This window comes from Branchiostoma belcheri, unplaced genomic scaffold (assembly GCF_001625305.1).
Source record: "Branchiostoma belcheri isolate BF01 breed outbred unplaced genomic scaffold, Haploidv18h27 scaffold106, whole genome shotgun sequence".
Lineage (NCBI taxonomy): Eukaryota > Metazoa > Chordata > Leptocardii > Amphioxiformes > Branchiostomatidae > Branchiostoma > Branchiostoma belcheri.
Window position 1 is genome coordinate 606,847 of NW_017802447.1, and position 13,524 is coordinate 620,370.

General features: G+C 41.3%; 1 protein-coding gene across 1 annotated transcript; it reads left to right on the plus strand.

Annotated features, from left to right (window-relative positions):
- Positions 1-9,781: 9,781 nt before the first annotated feature.
- LOC109478364 (histone H2A.V) lies at positions 9,782-12,478 on the plus strand. Its single transcript, XM_019779896.1, has 5 exons — positions 9,782-9,840; positions 9,999-10,076; positions 10,212-10,325; positions 11,571-11,700; positions 11,977-12,478. The coding sequence occupies exons 1-5, from the start codon at positions 9,838-9,840 to the stop codon at positions 12,036-12,038; spliced, it is 387 nt and encodes a 128-aa protein (XP_019635455.1). The 5' UTR covers positions 9,782-9,837; the 3' UTR covers positions 12,039-12,478.
- Positions 12,479-13,524: the final 1,046 nt, after the last annotated feature.

Genomic DNA, 13,524 nt, shown 5'->3' on the forward strand with positions numbered 1-13,524 from the left:
GTTTTTTTTTTTTTTTTTTGCGTGCTAAGCTATTTTTAAGTCACTGGGCATGTGGCCAGATGTACTAATGTTAACAGTTAATAGATACAAACAAGGTAATTAATATGTGATTGATACTATTTTTTTTGCTATAAAATAGTATAAATCACATATTTTTTTTTCTATCCTGGGTGCCAGACTATCGGTCGAGGATTGCAAACCGTGAAACTTCTTGGAAATGTGTGACAGTGTGGAATTGTAAGCAATTCTAGAGGCCTAGGCAGCCAAGGACATAGCCTGTAGTGCTGCGTGTAGTATTACACTGTATATCGTGTACATGTACAGTATGTCCTTGGCCTGTACAGGCCTGGATATATTTTAGTCGGCCCGGGGCACACTGTGCTGTCATGAATAACCTGACGTACGGACTGCATGGCAAGGTTCAGCTAGAAACGTCTAGAACCAGATGCTATTACCGAGGCCATTTACAATTACATGACCGCTCTCATGACCAATAGGTTGTTCACCTAGCATATATCTTATATGGCTTGCTTAGCTGGGCAAAATTTACACTAGCAAACGTTGCGACCAGGGGGTGAAGTGACACATGTGATTAGTAACGACATGGAGGCTCTTTTTCTACCTCCATGGTAACGATAAATAAAACAAGAGGCTCGTATAATCGTAAAATGTATAACCATTATATCTCAAATAGATAAATATATGGATATAAGCTAGGTAACTACTAGTATAGACATGGGCGACTGTTTGATAAATACTAGTACCTAAGGTAGATGATAGTGGGCTTTAATAAAAGTACGCCGTGACCAATGTATCAGTGGTGGAATTTTTTTATCTTATATATAATACCGTGAACGTATAGCTAGGTTATGAAGGATTAACTGAGACGTACTGCAACAATGTTTAAAAATGGATTTTTTAAACGTCCTTGAATAGAGCAAGGAGCTTTGATTTAACGTCATTGAAAAGAGCAAGGAGGTTACATTCATTGAATGAATGATTCAATTGTTTAAAATCGTATACTTGTATCTTGTCACCTAGTGGGAGACCTGCGGTATCTTCCTCTGTTCTATTTCACACATCGACAACCTGTGAATTGTTCATTGTCATGTGAAACTCTGCGAGCTTGCCGCCCCAGACGTGTTGATAGCTCGCCAATGTCAAAGCCGGCCGACATGCAAGCTGTAACAAAGCAATGTGTCAAACTTCGGCGTCTGTTTTTCGCCGACGTTGGACGTGTGTATTATTAAAACCTGTTAAACCGCCTTTAGTTATGATGGAGATGAGTTGAAAGTAATGTTGTGTGATATGCCGACTGCCTTTGTTTCTATAACCATGGAGGTTTTTCTACCTCCATGCTATAACAGGCTTTTTAGAAGTTGTCCAAGGAGGTAACCCTGGTCAGAATAAATTACCGTGGTATACATGCATGAAAGACCGCCGAAAGAAAATGACGTCCATGATCATTGTGTGTTCACGACGTTGTTTCAATGGCAAGCGCGATAGTAAAGACGCATTACCATTTAATAGACTCTTTTACCATAAGACTAGAAATTTTGCATTTCATTACCCTTTGCAATCTAAAGTCATAATAAAGGCAATAAAGGGCAAAATAAAGGTATTATATATTTTGGATCCTAGTAACTAGTACGGATGTGTGGCTTCTGATCGTTATTGTTTTCGTTTATTTGGCCCGCGTCCTTAGCCTAACTCACCTGCTTGCCTAACTGTACTACACCAGGGCCCGGCGGCGCGGCAAATTTCCGTCTCGTAAACGGTCGTCGCCTTTCCGAACGGTCGTCGCCTTTTTTCAGAACGGTCGTCGCCTTTCGGAGCGGTCGTCGCCATTTCCGAGCGACCGAACTTCAGTTCCGAATATCCGCGACATGTTCGGGACTTCCCCGAGTTCTTTGAATGTGTGAAATCACACTTCCTGAAGATAACATCGCGACCGAAGACGGGCCAGAACTTGGCTAGGTGGATTGAAGTTGCGTGGGTGCTAGTACATGTATTATAATTATAAGTTCCGGGGGTTGAATTATCTAGGTTAGAACTAGGTTAGTGTTTGAGAAATTCTCGATTGGAACGGGAAGGGTTTGGGTAACTCTGAACTCGAATGTCTCTGGGTATTTATTTTTCTTGTATGTGAACATGTCCTTTGCCTTTTTTCTTTGTTTCCTTTTGAAATGCGAATAAACATTATTTGAAAAAAAAACCCCTCTGAACTAGAACGTTTGTAGGTTTTCATACATTGCTGAATTTGAAACGGGGGCGAGAAAAACTCCACATGTATTTTTGGAACAGCCCATTGTGCGAGCATGTAATTTATGAATGCTGCAGGATGGTCTGACTCAGAAACATTCATTCGGAAGCACCATCACACATGCAGGCATTTACTCTGACCAAGGACATTATGTCCTGACTGACTGACTCACAACTCCACCACAGCCGGGTTTTATTTTGTTGGCTCGGTGCTTGCCCAGCATAGCAGGCCATTTCACACTTGTCACCAGCATGGCATTGATGTGCTACCCAGTGAATGTGTCGTATTTACATACAGTGCAGTGGTGAATGTGTCAAGTATTAACATTCAGCAAGGTAACAAAACATAGACATTTCGGGATGAAAATAGCTTTACAAGTTTGTCAAAACTCCTGTCAAAGTAAGACATTGTCCCCCTTCTAAAACAGCAGGTCCTTTATTAATCCTACATGAATTTTACATAAACGAAAGGAATACATACCACAGGGATTGAGAAATATAGCACAGGGACGGAATCTATGTTTGTTTTTGGTTGAAGATTCATTTGTCATTTGTATAAACGGCATTATATGAACCCTTCTTCAGTTTGTTGGCGAAGGAAAACAAGAATAGGCTGGAGAAGATCCAGGCCTAGGATCGTATGCTGATCTTATAAAATCAGCAGTTGAGGAGACAAGTTACTTTTCTGGCCCGCCTACGGTCGCCATGTTATGGACTGAGTGCGATTCACACATTCCAAGAACTCCGGGAAGTCCCGAACATGCCGCGGATATTCGGAACTGAAGTTCGGTCGCTCGGAAATGGCGACGACCGCTCCGAAAGGCGACGACCGTTCTGAAAAAAGGCGACGACCGTTCTGAAAGGCGACGACCGTTTACGAGACGGAAATTTGCGGCGGCGCGGCCCCCCAGCCAGCATTCTGAGACCGGACTGCAATTTTTAGAGTCGTCGTAGGAGGCGCTCAATCAGGTGCAGTACTAGTAGGCCACCAGTAGTAGGCTGTTACATCCTGGCGCCATCAGTGGGATGTGGGCCACAAGTGGCGCTGATCATATGTGCACGTGTGTGAGTGTGTGTGTGTGTGTGTGCGCTTGTGCGTGAAAAAGAAGAATAATCCGTCAAGAAGATTTTCCCTCGCAACATCTGCTTGATTACTGGAATGACGTCACTGCCGATGACCTGTCTGCCAGGTCGTGATTGTCGGCCTTACGTAAAGTGAAAAGGGCACAAAGGATTGTGGAATGAATGACGTTATATATGGATGTATGGAGATCTAGAGACTTTGCGTCAACCAAAGATATTACATGTAACGATGAACGTGATAACCAGAAATGTTAATTACTGAGCCACCCTATACGCGGTAGGATCACGTCACTATATGACAGATGCCCATTTATCATCTTTCTTAAACGTCGAAGAAGGTTAGACACTCAAGTAATTAGGTACACAAGAGGTTGTTACTCAAGCAACTGAATAGGTTTTGAAGCTGTCAGACGTTTCAAGTAACAGCTACTACCGAAGTTCAAGTCGTCAGCGACACTCACTGAAGAAAAGTAGTGGATGTAATTTTAGTTAATGTTTTTAGCCAAGCACAACGGCCCGGGCCAACAATACCGTCTTGTCGGCCAGAGCAAGGAGGTTGTTTAGAGAGAGCAACTTAGGCAGAGCCATAATCTCTATGCAGATGTTTTGCCTTTTTTTGTGGCATTGTTTACTTTCTAATGGCCTTCATTACTCGTATATCATGTGTGTAATAGTGATACTATTTTTATGGAATGACGTCACCACACTGATGACGTGTATGACCATGGCCAAGTCGTCACCATCGACCTTACGTTCACGGGAAAGGGCACGGAGATTGTGTGCATACTAGTAATATACACATATTCATGACTTTGCCTCGATCCAAAGACATAAACGTAACAAATTTCAGAAATGTTAATTTCTCAGCTACGCTATACAAGGTTAGCAATATGACAGACACAAATTTATCATATTTCTCAAAGTTTTTATTAAGATGGTACAGATGACATTTCAAACAATACAACAACGAAACATGTGCGTAGTTACGTGATATATACAGCTACAAACACAAACTACCACACATCTAGAAAGTGCCCATCTACAAAACCACATGTTTTTGTACAGTGCATATGATTGTATCTTTCCATCTGTAAACCACGTTTTTGTACAGTGCATATGATTGTATCATGGTAGTTGGAGTCTTTGTGTGATAAACAACGGTGGATACAATGTAGTATGAAAAGGGCTGTATGCAAATACTAGAATTCTCACCCAGGCAATGCGAGATCTATATAATGTCCTTGCCGTGTCCAAGGAAGAGACATTCGTTTAGGCAGCCTGTGTTGAAGTTTGTCTCTGGCTCCATGGCATTGTATTATTTTTCCCGACATATCCTGGTTACCTGTCAATAGTTAGATCGGAGCAGACATACACGTGCACTTTATCTAGACAGTGTTGACAGGTATGTTGCACCAGGGAGACGTTTGTTTCCTTATCACTGACAACAAATAAGGGGGGCTATCTTACCCCCCACAACTCTGAATGGGGTAGGGTCTATACACGTGTATGTATGTATGTATTCTCCACATGCACAATCTCTGGTGACTATAACAAATCTTACCCCCCACAACTCTAAATGGGGTTTGGGACTATACACATGTATGTATATATCCGTGATTACAACAATTAAGGACTAGCTTTTGGCTTACCCCCCACAACTCAGGGTGGGGTTAGGGAAGTTAAAACAGTCTTTGATCTGATACGTTTGTAGATACATGTACAAGCAAACAGACTACTTGGGGTTACTATAGGCCACATCTTACCGCATTGGCGCAGCGTCTGCTGTGTCGTGACTTTAGAACAAAAGTATACACGTCATGCATCAATTATTTTCTACGTGTTAGATCCTTGTGGCGGAATGCACTTGTGATCTAATGCAAATACATTACACCTGGGACATAGCAACCAACAACACTCACATCATTAATTTCAAATTATATGGCGCATAGCGTGCCTCTAGCAACCTTACATACTTCAGTGTAATAAATAAGTACCTATACCTCATAATACCTGTATAGTATAGGCTCCTTGTCAGTTAAATTGAACCTGGCAAAAATCTGGTATACAGATTTATCTGATTTGTATGTCCATATTTCATAGTTTATTGCGTTGTTTTCATACCCTTATTGTCCACAGTGTAGATAATGTAGACCAAAAATAATATCTAATAAAAATAAAACTATAAATACATCGTAAGCAACTATAAATAGAAGCAAAAAAACATAGGCAAGGGCAATAAACTATAAGTACAGGCAATAAACTAAGAATAGAAGCATACAAATCAGACAAGGCTAAAATTACCTATTGATATTACATTCTTTCCGGCTTGAATTTATCTGGTCAATAAATTCATCACAATAACTTAAACATCATAATAAGTTACTGGGTTCTTTGTCCTTCCAGAAAAGCACTCGACTTTTCTAACATTTGCCAGAACCAGCTAGCATTGAAAGAACATTGTACTTCGAACAGAAATAATACGTACAGCGTTACTCAAGAACTTGAATGTTGGATGTGTGTATAATAACAAATACACTCAGTCACCCACATCCTATCCTTTACATCTTTGCTCAAATAGTGTATGATCAAAGTGCGATGAAACTCAGCCGCCTATATGAACCAGACGGAAAGTTTCCAATGATTGTGTAAATATGTAACTTCAAGCGTTACAAATCAGTGGTACAGACCCACAAGTCCAGCCCCTTTCCATAGAAGTCTGTAACTGCTTTCTTCTTGTCACATCTGAAGCCGCACTGGTTACACTCGTCCCCGAACCTGTCCAGTGTGTTGCCGTTGTCTGTTCTTGAGATCATCGCTATGAGACCTTCACAGCCGCCGCACTAATTTTGGGGAGAAAAAGAAGGGGCATGGAATTCGAATGTTATTACACAATGGGGGCAATGGCAAAATCAAAGAAAAGTTGTCTAAAGGTTCAATGACTGTAGCCGTCTTTTTGTAAAATCTATACGTTCTTTTAAAATAATGTTACAAACATTGAAAAATGATTTTCCCGCATGTACGTTTTTGGCAAGCAAGAATTCGCACCACATAAACTACAATCAAGAGTTATGATGAACAAAGCATCGCATAAAGTCGCCATAAAATGATCTTAGAGTAGTTTAATTTTACAATATGCATGACAGGTCCGTTATATTCAGCCTTACCGTTGGTACGGGGACGTTTCTTCTGAGGCGACGGATGATTTTGTCCTGGGCAGGTACATTTACCGGTAGAGCCTGGCACCGCATGAGCAAAAACTCGACCGCAAGCATGGTGGTCACCACTACAGTAAAAACCTTCATCACGGAAGTGTGTGCCTGGCTGTAACAATGATTTTTGAGACGTTAGTCTTTCTTGTTGTACATTGTTATATCCTCATAACTTTCGTATCTACCATATGTACCCTGCAGTCATGCTTGTCATATGATTTTTTGGCGGATTTTTAACGAAGCTATGGCAGAACCATTTAGCAACTGTCGACAAAGGTCAACGACAATATTTTCCAGTACAAGATTTCATATTTTGTATGACAATTCACGACTGTCCTAAAAATGCATCCATGGGCTCAACTGACTGTCACAATCATATCGCATGACGAATATACTAGTAACAGGACCATCCATGCCAACATTATTAAAAGTGCCCGGGCACTTTCGTCAATTTCAAGACCAACCACATGCAACCAGGAAAGGGGTCAAAATCACACAAAAAATCGCATATGCGGTCCGAATACGACATTCTAGCAGTGTTCAATGTTTGAAAAAAATGTTTACCTTCAACGTGAAGATTTGCACTTGTCTGAAGACGTCCTAGCTCTCTGGGCCGGCAAGTGTTGCTTTCGTCCTCGGGTTGATCCGACTGACATGTGGGGTGGTGGTCTTCCCGCCCATTTATACCCTACCTGCTCACCATATATAGCCATTCTTTGTTATCTCGTAATCAACCGTACCCACCTGTGTGTAATGGGTGGAAGGATGGGGTCACTTCCCCGAAAAAAATAGGGGGGATTCCCGCAAGCAAGAAACACGCGCGCATGGACTCAAGGCCGGCCACGCGTGTTTTTCTCCGTTCAACAAACAAAGGACGACCGCAACGGCAAAAAAAGTTGAGCAAGACATTTTTTTTTACCTTTCACAGGTAAAAAAAAAAGTCATGAACGGCAAGGTAAAGTTTCTCCCCTTTTATTTATTGTATGTTGCTCTGTGCTGTGTATCGAGGACACGTGTGATTTTACAGATGAGTTAGCATTAGCTATCTGTGTGGGTACCTCCAAACCGCGCCCATACATATCCCCAAGCTATTCTCTCCCTGTGAACTCTGTGGGAAAGAAAACTTTGATACAAACTCCACTTTTCTTTACACCGCTAGGGGTAAAGCAAACAAGCAGAGTGGTCGGTTGTGGATACTTTTGTGTTTATCCTGACGACGCAGCGCGTGAGGGAATCCCCATACCCCTGCAACCAACGGTATGGGTCTATTTTTAGCCTCGGGTTACCGCTTCCGGTCCTTTGACTGCAGATGAGGACTACGTCACCTGTTTACCATATATGGATTGCGACGTCATGTTACGTGTTTTTACTATTTATAGGGTTTTTATATAAGCCGTGTGGCACAGTCTCTCGTCGTGAGAGACTGTTTAGCCATCCTACCCTAGAGGTGTAGGGACCTGACCAGTGGGAGCTGGGATTTTCTACAAGCCAACGTAACAATCAGTGATGATATTCGTCCATCGTTGTAATTATCAGTACGTATTAAATTATTCCATACATATCTAGTCCAACTTGTCAGAAAGGGGCAAAACTTTTTTCACCTGTAGTCCCGTCGGTGCCAATTATGTAGGCCAAAATCCAAAGTACATGTTCGCCTCCATTTATTTAACTGACACACTTGAGGAAAGCTCGTTTATAATACATTTCAGTAAGCAGGGCATTATAACTTTCTGTAGCAGTGACGCGAAAATAAAGGTACCCATGTAATTATAATTATATGTTGTGTTCGATTGTAACATCAACATTTTGGGCCCTTACGACTGGCTCCCATGGTGTACCGGTACAACATCAGGTAAAATTAAGTACAACCAAACTGATACTAAGTACTAGTAAGTAGCAATTACAAACACTGATTGCCTTAGAAAACATTATGAACATGTGCTTGAATATTTATAAAGCAGCCCAGAGAGGCTGGATGCTCATTTAACCTAGTCTCCACCAGACTTTTTTTGCAGGCTGAATAAATCGTAGAAATCGGCCTAAAAAGGGTATTAATTGGCGAGAGACTTCGACCATCGACGCACGGCAAGAATTTGATCGTCGATGGCCGGCTACCTTCACGATTTATTCAGCCTGCAAAAGAAGTCTAGTGGAGACTACATTAAGCCTGTTATACACAAGCTTTCGATCGGAGGTTAATGACCGCCACCCCTTTTGGGGGCGGCAACCTTAGGGCGGCGGCCGCCAGGAGCGCGGTTTAGTAGAGGCTCATAGAGACTACTTTAGCTTAAAACGCTGGCTGAAAAATAGTCAAATAATCTAGATATTACATGTACACTTCTGGCCAATCACTCATCGAATTTTCCTATCCCTACGTTCCCCTATCCATCACATCCTGATCACATCCGGCATTACCCATCATGGTTACGATTGAATGGATTCGGTTTTTTCCAGGTCTGGTTTCTTCGCTCAGTATGAAATGCAGCGACACTTAGCGGCCACTTGTATATTGCAAATATGTGGGCAAACTCAGTACCTGAAGAAGTCTCCAAAGATAGCCTCAACCGGGCTTTAGAACCGGCCGAAAAGAGTAAAAATTAGGCGCCAAATAGACAGCTACGTGCCAGTGGAGTTGGTCCGCTAAAGGAGCACTGTTTTTTGGGACCAACTCCCAGTATTTGGCTCTACTTTACCAGCCGCTTACTTATGGAGCCTGTTAGAGGCTATCTCAAACAGACTCCTTTGGGTTTGTAAAATTTCTAGAAATTGGATCAACACTGTAAATAACTTGACAGAGTGGTTGTAACGTTTAGTCACATGCGCTTTGAAATTATAATTACTGAAAGTTGGAATTTGCAATTCTGCAGCTCAGTGTTGAGTAACGTTTATAACGTTATATAAATTATAATAGAACACAGGTGCGATTGGCGCGAAGCCTTGAACACGTGTTCACTTTTTTCAAAGATGCAATCTTTTTCCTCGACTTTTAATGGCCATGTAGATGGTTTCTGTTTTAATGTATACCATGGACTTAGAAACAGTTTCATGAGTTTGCTAACATTTCTGACAACGCCACATCATGCAATACCATGGAGTAAAATAGGCAATACATTGTAACAGTGAGTGCCGTTTCTAGTTTGTGATTGGTCCATTCAAAACGTAGGCGCGCAATGATTGGTCAAAAATGTAGCGTCATCGCCAAAGCTTATAAATACCCCAGCATGCATTTGGCGGGCCATCAGTGGCGTCGCTTTGTTGTGCGAAGAAGACAGTACAAATCAAGATGGTAAGTTATTCCAGAATCCGCGCAATACTTCGAAAAATTTTAGCCATCCATTTCATATTTTATCAAATATGCACTGTTAAGGATGTGTTGTACATGTAGAACAATTATTGCACGTCGATGTTGTGTTTTTTATGAAAATTTTGGCCTTTGTTTTGTAGGCTGGAGGCAAGGCTGGAAAGGACTCTGGAAAGGCAAAGGCGAAGGCGATCTCTCGCTCTGCAAGGGCAGGACTACAGGTAAGAACGATCCATATATCAATAACAGCTACCCTCGTATACATTTTGTGAAGTATTTTGTGTAGTTGGTGTGTTAAAATGTCGATTTTTGGCCAATGTTTTGAACCGGGTCTCCCTATGCCCCTCCCCATACAGTTCCCGGTCGGCCGTATCCACAGGCACTTGAAGAACCGTACGACCAGCCACGGCCGTGTCGGTGCCACAGCCGCCGTGTACAGCGCAGCTATCCTCGAATATCTGACCGCTGAGGTAAGAATTTCTGCAGAATATGCATAAATCGCCGAGAAATTGCAATTTGTAGTCGTAGTAAAAACATAATTCGCGCCCTTGTTGCGACCCCCCGCGATGAAAACAAAACCTCCCATTTGCTCCTAACCCTTTATTCGTTTCCGTTTCTAATTCAAACTCCGCCAAAGCCTTCTTATGCCAAAAAGACATTTTCACGGTTTGAACTCATATTATCTAAAATTTGTTGTAAATATTTTGGCCGGATGCCTATCTACATGCTTTCAAAATTTGGCGGGATTCTGTGGTGTTTCCCGCTCAAAACCGTTCGAACAGACAACACAGCGTCCCCTCCACCCGGCATTCATATTCATAGTTTCTGACGTAATTATACAACTGGGCCGCCATTCTCATGTAGAGGAGCAATCTGGTCGAACACAAAGGTTCTTCGTTAGATATTCTGGGCATTAAAAAGGTGGATGTTGTCTGCCACATAACGAGCACTGGAGGATGTGTTTTGTTGAGTTACCTGTGGGAGGGGGGCGCACGCATCCAGAATTTATTTTCCTTCCACCAAATACAAAGAATTAATGAGTAAAACTAATAACCTCCATGTACTAAAACACATTGACTGAAAGTCAAAACAGATATTTTCATCCTGTATACATAAAGGAAATGTACCAGACACTTGGCTAGTTTTGTACACATCTTTTTCACAGGTAAAGCTAATTGGTTTGTTCAGGTATTGTTTTTGTGCATAGGGAAATGTATTCAGTGCTTAGTCCTTTTTAGGAGGCCAAGGCAAACTTGTAACTGGACTGGCAACCACTACTAGTATTTTACCTGGAGGATATTCCAGGTATTTTAATATTCTAAGAGTTAAGTCACAATTGCAACAGACAAAAATGTAGTTTGTCCCTCATAATTTTAGCTTTCAACCAAACTACCCTATCAGATATACAAAATTATCCCAGTAGCAACATAAGTGATGTTTGTGTAAATAAATGTATCCTGTCATTGTATGCAAGAAATAATCTTGTCACAGCTTTGGAATGTTGATTCTCAAATAACCTGAAAATTTGGTGTAGCTTATAATTAGGCAAAACTAAAAAAGAAACAAATTTAAGTTGTATGAAGAGAAAGGGATAGAAACAGTATTTGGGAAATTGGAGCATGCATATGCATGTATTTCGAATTTGCAACACTTGTTACTTCAAGTTGATGTACGAAGGTTTATGAAGCACACTTTGTCCATTTTCGTATTTTCAGGTGCTAGAGTTGGCGGGGAATGCCAGTAAGGATCTGAAGGTGAAGCGTATCACACCGCGTCACTTGCAACTGGCCATCCGCGGAGACGAGGAGTTGGACTCTCTGATCAAGGCTACCATTGCTGGTGGTGGTAAGTACAGTATACTTTACTGCAACAATGGTCATTCCAAAAATTGAGATTCCTATGTTTGTTGGTTGCCCAAGCCTTGGGAATTGAATGTGCAGAGGTTGTATCAATATATCTAGTTATGTTTGCTAGAATGTTGAGGAATTTGTTGATTTACTGCATATATTATTGCCACTAGTATCGGTTTGCTTTTGCCTATTGTCAATTTTAGGACTGATGCAGTGCAATGGAAGTTGATAAAAGTTGACAAATAATGACCTGACATTGCTTGTATTGCAGGTGTGATCCCCCACATCCACAAGAGTCTGATCGGCAAGAAGGGATCTCAGAAGGCCACATAAGCTGTACCATTCCACGTCTACGATGTCCTCTATGATTCCAAGCTTCTATGCTTTCTTGTATTTAGCCGACAGTCGCCATTTCCACCTGTCATCGTCCTGACGCTGTATAGTAGTAGTACCATTTTAGACCCGAAAACACAAAAAAATCAAAGCAATTGATAGCTGAAGTAGTTGCTAAACTGTGTGTGAAACAGCAATCTTTGTAGCCCGTCGTCATAGCCTGTATATCTGGCAGCATATTGTGAGAGACTTAGGTCTTGGACAAAACAGTGAGGTATCCAAATTTTCCAGTGATTGTAGTATGTAACTTGTGTGTGTGTTTGCTCGCTTTTATTGTTGGTTTGCTTTTGAATTTTGTATTCCAGTAGTGGTGATAGAATCCCCGTCATGTGACCATGGAACACACACCATACAATAAAATGGAGTTACTTTTATACATATATTTTGTGTGCTTCATTTCCTCACTCTGATCATACAACCTACCCCTAGCAAGGTTAGGCACAGTACACTAGTAGCCTGATTGGTCTAGGAGAGTAAAGGAAATCCAGTTGGGATCCATGATTTTCATAGTTTCTTGCTCACATATGGCCTGTTGCTGGAAAAGATAACAGCCTGTCTTGAAATGGGAAGTTACATATATTAGTAATATTTTATACCATTTGTCAAGTTTTTGTTCTGAGTTGCTTGCGTGTAGGTGGTATTACTGTTATAGTTACAAGTATGTACATGTTGCATAAAATTTGGCATGTCACAAAGGAAATTAGATATCTCCAAAGCAGCAGCTGCACTGCAGTAAATGGGTTACACAATGAAACATTATCTGCTTGTCCATGAACAATGGGGCACGTCCTTGAAAATAGGTTATGATTAGAACAATTGTTTACATTGTCACCTGTGTTTGCCCTGGCCAGAGAATAATAGTTTTACTTGGTTCTTAGGCTGTCTGAAATTGGTTTTATAATTTTCAGAGTTGGATTTGTTAGTCAGGAACTTTTTAACTTGCTTTCTTGGACCTCTTGTGTTGAAAAAATTACATTGTAATTAGGGAGTCAATCCTGGATGGACTTTCCTAAAATTGTCATTTCTTATACACCCACCTAGTGGACAGGGGAGGCACTGCAGCTAAATTTGGGTGTGGCACTTTTGTTTGGTACACTGACCTAGGGCTACATTTAAAAGGGTATTTTTACATACATGTACAAACGTTTTAATATTGATTTAGTTTTGACATGCCACACTGCTTCGAGATCATAGGCTGGTTGAAACCACTGTGTACTATTGTTCTATACATCTTGAATGCAGTTAGTTGCCCCCTTCTTTATTCTTACAAGCTGTGTAGGGACAGAACAGTACTCATTTCTACTTTGCTGCCCACAACAAAAATACTCCCGGTACTACCAAACCTGTGGGTACCGTGGCTGGGTGTACATACAGGTGTTCTACAGGCACTTTTGTGTACCATGGAAACAAAGGTGCTTTTATTATG